The sequence below is a fragment of the Phacochoerus africanus genome, chromosome 10 (genome assembly GCF_016906955.1).
Source record: "Phacochoerus africanus isolate WHEZ1 chromosome 10, ROS_Pafr_v1, whole genome shotgun sequence".
In the NCBI taxonomy this organism is placed as follows: Eukaryota; Metazoa; Chordata; class Mammalia; order Artiodactyla; family Suidae; genus Phacochoerus; species Phacochoerus africanus.
This window is the reverse complement of record NC_062553.1, coordinates 126,309,951-126,324,337: the sequence shown is the minus strand read 5'-3', so window position 1 is coordinate 126,324,337 and position 14,387 is coordinate 126,309,951. Positions and strand designations below refer to the sequence as shown.

Below are 14,387 nucleotides of genomic sequence, written 5' to 3'. Positions count from 1 at the left end.
TATTACATTTCTGTAGAAAATTCAGCTGATAACCTTATGTGGGTTTCTTTGTATATGACTCTTGCTGCTTTTAGAATTCTCTCTTTAGCTTTTGCCATTTTAATTATGATATGTCTTAGTGTGAATCTGTTTGGGTACATCTTGTTTGGGTACATCTTGTTTGGGACCCTCTGTGCTACCTATACTTAGATATCTGTTCACTTCAGTTTGGGGAAGTTTTTAATTATAATTACATCAAATATATTTTTGAACCTCTTCTTTTTCTCTTCTCCTTCTTAGACCCCAAGCAGATGTTGGTATGCTTGATATAATCCAAGAGATTTCTTAAACTATTCTCATTTTTTAATTTGCTTATCTTTTTGCTATTCTGATTGAGCGATTTCCTTTTATTTTCTCTTCCAGATTACTTATGCTTTCTTCTGTATCACTTAGTCTTCTATTCATTTTTTCTAATGTGTTTTTCATTTTGGTTATTGTATTCTTCAGTTTGGTTGGTTCTTTTTTATATTTTCTAGTCCCTTGTGGAAATTCTGTGCTCATATATTCTTTTCCCCAGTTCAGTTAGCATTGTCATTACTAATGCTTTAAATTCTTTATCTGGTAAATTGTTTATTTCTGTTTCATTATTTTTTGAGATGTTTTCTCTTGCTCTTTCAATTAAGATCAATTCCTCTGTCCTCTTGTTTTGCTTAACTTTCTGTTTCTATGAATTTAGGTGAAACAGTTACCTATTCTGGTCTCAAGGGTGTCCTAATGTGAGAGCATATAAGCTGTGTGTGCCCAGTGCCTTGGGTAGAAGAGCTGGATTTGATATGAATGCAAAACACATTTTTCTTCATGGTGTGATGATAGCTGTCACTTTGGTAAGAGATGGGGTTCGAGATGGAGGGGCTAGAGCCAGGGCCAGGTATGAGGAAAGGCTTCTTTCTCTTTTGCTTGGTGGCTATCACTGCCCTATTTGAGATGAGGTCAGATCCAAAGTTGCAGGAGCAGAAGTCTTGAAGGTCCAAGGTGGCCCCGTTCCTTTTAAGTGTATGCTCTGCCTTCTCCAGCTTCAGAACCCCTACCCCAGAGAGGAGCATTATTGGAGCAGGAGGGCCTAGGTAGGCTCTTGGCTAGTGATGAGCATGGGCTACAGTGGGTTGACTTAGACAGAGGTCCAAGCTGCTTCTCATATGCCAGAAATGGCTGTCCCCTCACTGCTCAGATGCTGCCTCATATTTGGGTCACCTCTGTGTTCCAAGGCTAGCTCTTTCCTCAGTTGTGATAGTCCTAAATTCAGGGAAGAGCTGTGATTTGAAATAAATAGGTCTGGAGTATTGATAGTCTCAGGCTGAGGCAAGTGCTAGGTCAGTCACAGAACACTGAGCAGTTGCTCATGCAATCTCAATCTGCCTTCTCCAACCTGCCTCAGCAGCAGTCTAGAACATGCATACTCTTCATGAACTGAATTCAGGCTTCCTACAGGCCTCCTGTTAGTCCCAGAAACCCTCCAGCCAGCCAAGGGGGGTTGTCTACCTTTGTCAGACTTCAAGACAGGGGTGTCCAAGATGTAACTTGATTTGCTCACTCCCCAGGGAGGATGTCTGCCCATGTAACCTCCCTTTTCCTCTGAGCCCCTTCCCAGGAACACAGGTCCTAACCTGATTATTTCTCTTCTCTTCCTACCTGATTACATGTGAATCTTTCTTACAGCCTTGTTTGTGTAGGAGTCTTTCTGTCACTTTCCAGTTAGTTTTCAGTGAGAATAATCCCATAAATAGTTATATTTTTGATGTATTCATGGGGGGAGGTGAGTTCCATGTCCTCTTACTCTTTCATCTTGATTGATCTCCCCCTTGGTGGGTTTTTAAAATCTTGTGTACTTAAAGTAAGAAAACATATTTCTTTGCTTTTCATGTTAAGCCCTATGTGCCCTTTAAAATTTATAAACCTGAAGGAGAAAGAGAGAATTTAGGAAAACATCATGTGACTTAATAGAAACACTACTGATTTGGAATATAAACTAGGCTTTTGACAAAAATGTGTGCAAATAAACTTTTTGTCCCAAGACCTTTGAAAAATGCAGTGAATGCCTTTGGAATAGTCTTCTTTTGGACTCATCAATGTCTACTCCAACTTCAGGACATTTAAATAATAAAGTGAAATCAAATGGTGTGAATGTTAATTTAATTTTGTTCAACCTCCATTCTATGAGCCGTCACTGTGATATGCTTATGTTATGTTGGACATGCAACTTATATAGTCCAGAGGAAAAAGTATGAGGCATTAGATGGAGGTTTAAGTTCAGGTTCCTTAAATAACTAGCTGTCTTGACCTCTGTATCTTCTTCTCTGAGATGTAGATAACATGATCAAAGGGCTAGTAGCCTCCTATTTCTTGCTCCATTTGCTTCACATTCTATTATGAATGAATATTTGAGTGTATATGCATATTTGTAAATATATATGTATATATCTATTTGTACATATACACATGTAAATGTCATACAGCAGCTCAAATTTTCCTAAATTTTCATATGAATTAAGTTATACTTTTTTATATTTTGGCATATTGTATTCTAATATTTATCTACATATTGTATTTCTTTTCTGGGTAGAAGATGTAGTGTCTTCTTTCTCTCAGAGATTTTTCTCACTTAAAAATGAAAAATTAACTTCTGAAACATGAGGGCATCAGAGCACTACTGAGCCTGGCATCTCCCAGTGTGTTCACTGCTTTGCTGGGCTCATATTTATTTAACAGGTATCCTTAGTTACCAACCATGTCTGCAGGTTCTAAGGAACCTAGGAATATGTATAAGGAAATTAGTCAAGTGTCATAAATATTTGATGTTCCGTATGATCTTCCAAAAGTATATCTGTTATGTTGCAGTTTCGAACTCAGGGAAAAAATCCTCTGCCTTGTAAAGAGAGTGAAATGAATTCCCAGTAAATGATTTATCTTCTTTTTTCCAATTTATTTTATCCATAAGGGGACATCAGACTTGTGTCTTTTCAGGAATTGATTATCCAGTGGTGAATTATTTCCAACCTTTGATCTGCTCTTTTTATTTTTATTCTCTTTTGCTTTTTATGTTTGATACCCACTTGTATTTGTAAATAGAATGTGTAGGATGAAATCCAAACTAATTTTACTTGGTATTTTTCAAAATACCAAGTAAAATTACTCTAAAGGCAATCATCACCGTCGGTTTAATGGACATTTAAAAATTATCTATATGTGTTATTCATACTATCAATGTCCCATTAGCTTATTTTGTCTAGAATCAGCTGTATCAAGAGATTTTTAAAAGCCCACAACTATGCATGCACAAAGATAATGCCTGCACCTTACCACCTGGCCATCACACAGCACACATTTTTACCAACACTCTTATTTCAATATTGATCTGAGGATAGATGGAAAAAAAAAAAACCTCAGAAACATAGGTATATTCTTAGGAAATCAAATATCAGAGAGGTTACGTCTGAGTCCAATAAGAAGGGGACTCAGTTAAAGGATGTTTACTTGATATACTGACCTCTCAAGCATCCTTTATATATATATGAAGGAAGGTTTCACTGATTACATATGCTAACAGCTCATTAAGAATATAACATAAAGAAAATAAATTATAAAGTCAAAAAGTTGGAAAACATAAGTAGAAGCCACAGTGAACTAAATCCAGTTTCCCTCATTTATGGGGTTTTATACCTTGTATAATGTGGGCTAAGTTGCTTGGTACCAGATGTGAGCCAGAAAAAGACACTGGCCCAGAGTGTCCACCTGGGAATTGATGGAGAACAATAATAATACAGTGCTAGGCAGTCTATTATTAAAAGTTTAAAATTTTCAGGAGTATAGCATTTTTGCAATGTAATAATCATATTGATATACAATATCTTTCCTTTTTTCCTAGAAATGTAAGATTCTGATATAATTGGAGATATTCCTAAAGTAGATGTGTAACTGAGGATAAGAAAAGTGCTTATAAAAAGATGTCTGGATACCAATGGTTTTAACTATGTGTAGTAATATAAGCTGTATTTTTCAAATTCTAGTATTTGACATTTGGAGATATTTATGATAATAAAATCCACTGTACTTATCTCAATCTATGAAATCTGAAGTGATAATTGGATCAGATTGACTTATAAGTATAGGTTAGTTTACTCATATCAAAGATACAGGAAATCACAAAAGAGAAATTATTGGAAATCCTCCATGGTTCCCCAAGTCCTTTCTTCCCACATTAGTTATACATGTGCCTTCTGTCTCCAAAAAAAAAAAAAAGGTTTTGCAGGATTACCTCACACAGCAGGGAGCATTTATATTATGAAATATCTCCATTTTTGCCCTAAAAAGTGTAAACTAGATGAAGGGTTTTTTTTACTACAATAATTCCTTAGTCTGGGACATCCCACTAAGGGCTTTTATAGAGAAAACTCTTCTTCATAGTAAATATTACTAGTCTTGTTACCTGGAGCTCCAGTTGACAGGGGCAGTAGACTCATTTACCTCTTTTTTTTCTCTCTTCCCAGCTATTCCCCCCACTACACACACACACACACACACACACACGCATCAGTAAAAGGGTGAATAGATACTAGACGGCCACTTTAATTCTTTTTCCCCTCCAGGATAAATGAAATATAATTAAGTCAAATTTCCAAAAACATTTTTCAAGTCATGTAAATATTCAAGCGTATGAGAAATTTTGCAACCCCTGTAAAACTTTTCAACAAAATCAGGAGCATGCCTATAATTTCTAGTGGAACTAAAAACCTTCCAAAAGTAAAGAATGAAATAATCATGTAGATGACAATGATGATGCTGATGATGCTGATAGTAATTAAGGTCTCATAACTTATCAAACATTCTTCTATATTCTTTTTACCTATTGTAAGACATAATAATCTTCTGGGTAGATACTATTATTTTTTCCATTTAACAGATGTAAAAATTGGGGCATAGAGAAATTAAATGATTTAGCCAGGTTTGCACAGCTAGTAGTTGCTGATGCCATTGATTAAATCCAGGAAGCCTGACTTCAAAATCCAAGCTATTAACTCTTAAATCATATATGAGAAGAGCACAGATATTTCAAATTTGAGATATTTTTATTAATAAAACTGGATAATAAAAGAGAACTGGCTTATTAGAAAATAACAGTAGAGGATCAGTTTTGATGATTATTACTTGTAAAAATGAAATAGATTAAATGTTTAAATTAATGAATGAGGGATAATTTGTTTGAATAGCTATTATGCACCCAGTGTCATATGATGGGCTACAAGACACAGATGAAGTAGGACATATAACAGACAGCATAATACCTGCCCCAAAAAAGACTAGAAGTTGAGTTAGAGGTTACAGTAAATGAGATATATTGAAGTATCAACATCATAGAGGTGATAATTGAAACAATTTAAAAACTGAGATAATTCACCAAATATATGTAATTATCAGGGCAAAATTCTATGTTAGAAATAATTTAGTGCAGAGGTGACTCAGAATGTGATTTTCATTTGTAGAATCCTAAATAATGTGAAGGCTGATAAACTAAACTGAGAAAAGAATGGTAAACAAGAAAGAGAGAAATATGACCTACATTGCCATCTGTTGGGGAAATGAACATCTGTCATGTTGAATGAAAGATGAAGCTTGGAAATCCCCAATGAATTGCATCAGCTCGAACTAATATTTAAGAGCAAAAACAGACTTTCAGACTAATTTAGATTTTTTTTTTAATTTGGAAAACATATTTGAAGGGGGAAAAATAAACCTTCAGTAAGTTAGAAACCATTGCTTTTAAAATTTCCAGATATAATTTCAAATCAAATAAGAATAGAATTGTGCTGGACAAAGTAATGTCATGTCTTGTTTCCAGAGAAGATCGTATGCTCTCTGGAAGTATCTTATTTTTTGACTCATGGATCCATGCATGTCACAACATATGTGGGCAAAAACCTGGCCTAAAATTTAGCCTCAACTCAAACATGTTGTCATTGAGAGTACTAATTTGACTTTATTGTCTCCAAATTTTCTTGTCTGTAGAGTGGAGGGGATTGGATTGGTACTCAAGGTTACTTTCAGTTGTACCTCTGTTAATGTTGTTCATCTGTTTAAAAAAATAGCCTGTTAATAATTGCATGCTTGAAAAAAGTATTTATTTTATAGATGAAAACTATGTTCCTAGAATTTCCTATTATTATTATTTTTCCTCTGCAAACATCTTACATCAGTATCTTTTCTCTCCTTTAGGGTGGAGTTAGTGGGTTGACTGGAGAGCTAGAGTTTGGAGAGAATGGAGGCAATCCCAATGTTCACTTTGAAATTCTTGGAACCAACTATGGAGAAGAGCTTGGTCGAGGTGTTCGCAAAGTAAGACCAGACATGTTGACAAACGTGCTTTTCCTATAGTAATATGGTTTTGTTTGATTTTTTTTCCATGCAGAAAAATCACAGTATGCATTAAAATCTATTACAGTAGTTTTGGAGAGAAGAAGAGGGGGAAGAAGTAGGCATTTAGATGACCTTATGTACTTAGCGAAGCCTTAAGCAATAAATTCTATTTGTGCCTCAGAATAAAGGGAAAAAAGTAAACCGATTGTTGCCTAGGGAACGTGCATAGTCTTCCATTTATAATAATAATAATTTTTTATAAAGCTGTGAATTTAGTATTTATACGGTGCATAGCTGCTTGGTTTTTAACTTATAACAGGTATAAAACCAGAATAAGAGCTTTGATACATTTCATATAATAAGAAAGTCAACTATAAAATGTGATGTTACAGTATTTCAGCATCTATATGTGTCATGTAATAAGTAGAAAGAAAATGGTCTGCAGGAAATGAAGTTTGGTTATATACTACCAATCACAGGTAAGAAGCTGAGTGCCAATAAAGGATGTTTCATGAAATACCGGGACAATAGCTTTCTCAAGGAGAAATGAAAAACCCCTGGAGAAATGACTTTTCTATAGTTTTGATTTGCCGTTTTTATGCATTTTTGGTAAGGGAAAAACTGAGGTAATTGAGTGTGCATACAGAGTTCATAATGATGAATTTCTAAATGTATAAAGTTGGCCGCATTGAGAACAAGTTCTTCAGTAGGAGTTTCTACCCAGTGCTGAGGTTTAGGATGCAGAAAAATTTAGACATTGAAATTTAGAATTATTATAAGAAGCCGAAAAACGTGATAAATTTATGCTAGAGAAGGTGAAACTATCTTAATATGTTTTTAATTGTTTTGCAGTAAGACATAGCAAACATATAGAAAACTGCTTAAAACACAGGAATAGTTTAGTGAATTATTATAAGGAAACAACCACTTCTATAGTAAAGAAATATAGTAATATCAAGCCTCCTAAAACCTCCATTATACTTCAAATACTGACATTCCTTCTCAGTAGTATCATCAACCTTAATTTTATGATACTCATTTCTTTACACTTTAAATATAATTTTACTAAGTGTGAATCTTTTAATAATTAAGTTTTTCCAATATTTCAATTAATGAATGGATACAATATTGCATATATTCTTTTTTCTTCTTATATTCTTATATTCTTCTTATATTTCTTATTATATTCTTTGTTCTGTTTGTGTTATTCTTTTTGTTATATGCAGTTATTGTTTATTCATTTATATTTCTGTATTGTTTCCTATTGTGTGAATATGTCAAAATCTATTGTGGTCTGTTTCCATTTTTAGGCTCTCATAAGCAATGATGTTATGAATATTCTTAGACTTATATCTTGGATTTATACTCTTGTACTTGTGCATGTATTTCTATAGGATTTGTATCCAGAAGTAGAATTGCTGCAATACGAGAAAAGATATACTGAGCTTGACTAGGTAATCTCAAACCTACTTCACAGAGATTTACCAATTTACATACTTCCAGCAGTGCTGCAAATTTACACTGTCCCATATTCTCACCAAATATTGGTTTTGTTAGACTTTTAAATTTTTATTAAGTCATTGGATCGATAATGGTGTATCCTTGTGTTTCAATTTGCATTTCCTAGACTATAAAATATTCTGAATCTTTTCCTGCATTATTTTGCTCTTCAGGTTTCTTTTTGAGTTAATTGCTCACTCAGGTCCTTTGGCCATTTGCTACTGGGTTATCTTTTGTTTTTGTAATTGATTTTATTATATATATATATAATTTTGAATATTAGTCTTATGATATTTAATTATATTGAAAATAGTTTCCTCTATGTGCATTTAATTTTCATTCCATTCATAGTACTTTAAATTTAGTAGACACGACTTTTCTTCCTTGTGATTATTGCTGTTTAGTCTTATTCAAGAAATCATTATTTACTGTCAGAGTCATAACAATATTATGCTCAGTTATATTCCAAAGGCTTTATAGTTCTGTCTTTTATATTTAAGCCTTTTATCTTCTTTGATTTTGTTAAATATATGTATAGGAAAAGAAAAGAGCACAAGTGTACTCTTCAATATAGTATCTTCTTTATTTTTTTAATTGAGACTTAATCTAAATACAATAAAGTACACAAATTTTGTCTACATGGTTTTCAGGTATTGCATTCACCAATGGGAACACCATCCAAATCAAGTTATAGAGCGTTTTCATCACCCCGAAAGTCCCATTGACCCTTTTTCCACTCTTAACAACACAGGTTTACCTAGTTTGGATGTTCATATGAATGGATAATGTACTAATTCATTTTTCTCAACATGATTTTTAGGTACATTGTTCCTTTCATGTCACTAATTTATTTTTTTACTTATATTGCTGAGTGGCATTATATTGTATGAATGTAATATCATTTACATGTAAAATCTTTTTCAACTTAATTTTCTATTGGTTGCTTATATATAGAAATCTCATCGGTATTTTATATTGATTTTATATTCAGCTCTCTTGCTCTACTCTTTACTACTAATAATTTATCTTTAAATTCTAGTGAATTCTCTGCATACCATCTGTGATTAATGATTTTGTCTCTTCCTTTTTAATTTTTGCACCTTTTATTTCTTCTTGCCTAGTGCACCAACTAGGGTCTCTAGGACAATGCTGAATGAAAGTAGAAATAATAGGAATCCTTATATTAATTATCAATATCATAGAAAAATATTTCAATATTAAAATATAAATGTTTTAGTTTTCCTTTTTATCAACTTTAATCAGATATAGGAACCTTCATGTATTCCTGGGATTAACCTAATTTTTATATTTATGTAAAATTATAATTATTCTTATGTTTATATGATTTTTTAAAAAATTTACTGCTACCTTGCATAGGGTTTTTACATTGATGTTCATGACTAAATTTACCTCAGATTTTCCTCTGTTGGACTTTGATACTAAGGTTATGTTGGACTCATAAAATGTGGTGGAGAGGGTTTCTTTTTTTTCTTTTCCTTGCAAATATATAAAACTGGAAGAATTTCTTCCTTGAGTGTTGGCTAGTTGATCTTATGAAACCTACTTGGACTAGAATTTTCTCTGTGGGGATTTTTTTTTTTTTTACTACTGATTCCTTTTTTTCATGGCTAATAAAAAATAACTCATATTTCCTAATTCTTACCAACTTAAGAAGTCTTATTTTTATGAAATTTTAAAGGTTTTTTTTCTGTATTGGCATAAAACTGTATAATAATAGTCTTTTAACTATCTGAAACATGAACTTATTTTTATTTCTGAACAGTTTTCTTTGTTAATAGCACTCACATTATTATAAGGCTTATACTTCTAATAATGAATTATTTCCTAAAGAATATCTTTGACTGCTATGAATAGAGCAAAAACAATTTCCTTTCCATTATTATTTGGATGGCTTTTCTTTTTACTATCCTCTACTCTCAACTTTTCCTGTATCCCTTCATTGCACATATAATTCTTATAAAAACCATAATAATTGATTATTCAATACCAATTTGACTATTTATGCCTAAAGATGATACATTTCAGTATTTAAATTTGATGTATTTAGTTATACATTTTGATTTAAGTCTACCATTTTTACATTTACATTTTGTACATTAAATTTTCCTTGCCTATTCCAGGTTCCTTTTTTTTTTGGTCACTTCTTGCCTTCTGTTGGATTATTAATGTATAGTTTTAAAATACTAAGTTACAAGTTATATACTCTGCTTCTATTTATTTAACAGTTCCTTTGGAATTTACAACATGCATACTTTATCAACATCCACAGTAGTTAGTATCTTCATGCTCCTCTCAGATGACATACGTACAACATTGTGACTTTATTTACTCAATATATCCACTTCTCACATTATAGATAATTATTGTTCATGTTTTTAATGTTATATTTTTTAATTCCAAGAAGTATTGCCATAACTATTTTGTGCCATAAATATTTATTTATATGTACCCACATAATTTCTACATCTTTTGCCTGTCTTTCCTTCTTGAATCTATATCTAGAATTGGTTTTCTTCTGCTTGAAGTATAGCTTTAAAATTTTCCCTTGTTGATGATTTTCTTGTGGCCATGTTTGTCAGTTTTTATTTATCTGAACATGTTTTTATTTAATCTTTTTTCTTTAACTATATTCCCCCTAGACACAGAATTTCACAGTGCTCATTTTATTCTTTCAGCTTGTTGATGATATCATTGTACCAGTCCTGGCTTCGGTGTTTTTTATGGTTGAGAACTCTGCTGTTTGTCTCCCTGCCCATCACCTCCCCTTAATTCTCTGGCTGATTTTAAGTTTTGTCTTTATTTTTATATTTTGGTATGTTTACTGTTGAATGTCTCAGCATGGATCTCACTCTAATGTGCATGGGTGTAGCAGGTTTATGATGGCAAAACCTGTGGTTATCCATGTGGGATTTGTGATGACTAAGCAACTAATGCTACGTGTCTGGTGCTAGTGCTAATTTCGTGACTCTGGAAGAGCTTAGAGGGTATCAAAGATTACCATTGAGTCATAGAGAATCTCAAAAGTATTGGGGAAAGCCTGTCTTAGAGTCAATTCTCTGCCTTCAAATGTATTTATTTAGTAATAAGAAACTAGTCACATTTATCTGGAGTCAAATAGAAACAAAATAGTTAACCTAGAATCACAAAATAAGTTTAGTATAAGTGAAGATTCAGAAAATGAAAATATTCATGATTGTTTACCAGAAAGTTATGTATCTTTTTTTGGAGTTTTTGTTAGTTACTCCTCAAATGATATCAGAAAACCTTTTCAGACATCATTATAGTTGTAAAATCAAGATGAATATATAACTTTTAAAAAAAGATGTATAATTAAGGTATATATACAGAAATTATTTCATTTGCAGATAGAACTATACAGATACAAATAAAAGCTCTTTACATAAGTATTCATTAATTCCTTACAAACCTTCATGTCTTTTCCTTCCACTCTACTCCCTAAGTTTATGTATATCATTTTGCATCAGTTTTTTTTTCTGCCAGTATCCTTTATGTAAATTACCCCATATAATGTTATCATTAATTTTCCTAAAGCCTTATGATCCTAATACTTCTCCATTTTACAAAAATGCTAATCATGGGTGTTTCCATCGAGGCACAGAGAAAACGAATCTGACTAGGAACCACGAGGTTGCGGGTTCGATCCCTGGCCTCGCTCAGTGGGTGAAGGATCCAGCATTGCGTAAACTGTGGTATAGGTTGCAGAGGCAACTCGGATCTGGCATTGCTATGGCTGTGGCATAGGCTGGAGGCTGTAGCTCGGATTAGACCCCTAGCCTGGGAACGTCCATATGCTGCGAGTACAGCCCTAAAAAGCAAAAAAAAAAAAATACTAATCATAATTCAGTAATTAGGTATGTATGTATGTGCAAGGATGATAATTGCACTAATAGAAGTCCAATACTAATAGAAGCTAAGAAGAGAGTTTAAAGAAATAGGGGAGGGTCAGCAATGCAGCAGAATAGCAGTAATATAAAGGCTACAGAGAGTCCATTATATTTAGGATCTCAGGGTTTAACAGTAACTAATAAGGGGAAGGAGAGCAAATGGGTTAGGAATGTGATTGCTAAGTCATCAGACTGTTCAAATTCTTGTGTGTTACTTAAAACCAAGTGACGTTGTACACGTTACTAAACTCATAGGTAGGTATAACCTTCTTGATTTAGTTATATGATGGATCCAGAACTGCCTGGTACATCAAAAGATGTTGCAAATTGCTCCTTATGAGGAGGAGCTTAGTGGAACAATAATCCCATATGTTTAAATTGTGACAAGTTGAAAAGTAAAAAGGAAGGTGATAAATAGAAAGCGAGGGTAAATACCATATTAACCTGCTTGACTGCAAGAACAGTTATTAAATGGCTTTGTGAAATGGAGGTAGATAATTTTCAGAATGTTAGAGTGTTGAGTATACTTCATGCTTACAGACTGAGCCAATAGGTAGTAAGAGAAAGAAGATAAAGGAAAGACAGGTGATCATTGATAAAAGCCCAGGAGAAAGAGAGCCAATTGGATCCAGAATTAGATCAAGTGCTTACTCTTAGGCACCAAGGACATCATTTTACTGAGTGATGGGTGGAGGAAGTAGGAGAGAATGGTGTGGATGCAAGCCACTTTTCATGTGTGCTATCAAGAAGTTAAGGGAATTCTTGAGAAACGTATTATCTTTTCTTGGAGAAATGAGAGGTGAGATTATCTGCTAAGAGGGAAAGAAAACATTAGCGATAATAAGGTTGGAAATTTACAGACAGCGAATAAGTTTTGAAAGAGCTGCTGTGGCAAACCAGAGAGAGGTAATTAGGGAACATGGAAGAATTGCCAGGCAGGGCTATTGGCTCGTATGAAGTTGAGACCAAAAATTCTATTGTAGCACTATTCTACAAGGCTGTATATTTTTATCTGAAACATTCAGTGGACAGGACTTATTTGCATTAGTGTAGGGTTGGGATTTCATCAGATTGTTTTTGTCTTGTGTTTTATTGTTTCTGATAGCAGTGTAATGAGGCAGGAAAATGGGTGAGGTGATAAAGCATGAAATCTCACTGGACATGTCTGCTAACGAAGGCAGGAGAAGTCTCAACAACCTGGAGAAGGTGTAGATCAAGAGAACAGAGTCCTCAGCAAGTATGAAGAAACTGGTATTGAATGGATTAAGTGAGAGAACTTCAGAGCCAACAAGTTGTGTTGGAGTAGGGAGACATCTAAATTCATGACTCAAAGGGAGAACGCATTCAAGACAATGAAAAGTCATAACTGTAAGGGTGACAGAAGTGGGCTTCATTTATCCTTCTAAGGTCAGTGTAGTTCCAAGATCAGTGTATTTTCTTCACTCTGCTCTGAATTCAGTGTCTGTAATGTCATCTGTGCCATTCAGTTGACATGAATCAGATACCTCAAATTTTGTCTACTTTATTCTTCAGTAATGTTAAAAACTCCTGTGATTATTTGTTTGTTCCTACAATCAGAGTGCTATGATTACTAAATTGAATTGAAACACTCCAGTGCGCTAACTTTATGTAAATAGTATGTGAAAGGAACCATCGGTATGTATGGTGCCTTTTACATTACTGACACTCAAAAATTGTATTCTTGCTTAAAAAATTTAATGAGCAGTCTTAATTTTTACATGTTTTATAACTCAAATGTTTTTCTATCAAGCTGCAGTTTTAATTACTAAGTTTATAAAGCTTCAAATCTAGATCTCAAGTAACTTTAAGAGTTATGAATTCGTTTGTGGATTGCTAGCTCCATTTACAAGTGGGGCAATTCCTTCACGTGGACATTAACAAATGTACAATGTCTTCAGTGATACTTATCAAAAGGAAGCATTGCTGTGCAAATAATTATAGTGTATATTTTACCCAATGTGTGTCTAACATTAAGGTTCCACTCTCAGTATCTCCATGTCTCAAAAAGAGTGAATGGCTCTCCAATTGATGAACTGTCAAGTTGTCAGTGTTTATTCTACTGCCAGTGGCTAAGTATATACAATGCCTGCAGCCTTATCACCTGGAGCAGGGATGCTGTCAGCTCTCATAAACTAAGCACTGTTGTTTCTGTGTAGGATTTGAATGGGAGATTGACCAAGTCCCAGATTTTGGACTAGTCTTATCCCTCTTGGCATTGTATGAGTAGAGGTTTCATTTTTTTTTAATTTGGCAAAAATGTGAAAGGGCTTATTTAATTTTCACTGATGCTGATCAAAATGAAGAGCTTTCCTGCTTTGATGTTTTTTACCTGCTCTTTTACCGTGATGTAAGTTGGTGTTTTATTCAGTAAACATCCAAGGTATCAGACACCGTATATCCTCGAAGATAAATTCAGGTGAGCCTCAAAGCCAAATATTGAAATCTTGAAGGTTTTCTACATCCTTAAACTTTCTTCAAATATGGTCTTCCTGTTTCTGTTCATCACAATACAAAATTTACAAGAAGAAAAAAATAATTTAAGTAATAATATTC

At 33.5% G+C, this 14,387-nt stretch overlaps 1 protein-coding gene across 1 annotated transcript in view; it reads left to right on the top strand.

Annotated features, from left to right (window-relative positions):
* GRID2 (glutamate ionotropic receptor delta type subunit 2) overlaps window positions 1-14,387 on the top strand; it is a 1,319,580-nt gene that overhangs the window by 835,962 nt on the left and 469,231 nt on the right. The window contains exon 8 of the mRNA XM_047798305.1: window positions 6,247-6,366. Within this exon, the coding sequence (XP_047654261.1) occupies window positions 6,247-6,366 (120 nt within the window). The remainder of the gene's footprint in view (window positions 1-6,246; window positions 6,367-14,387) is intronic.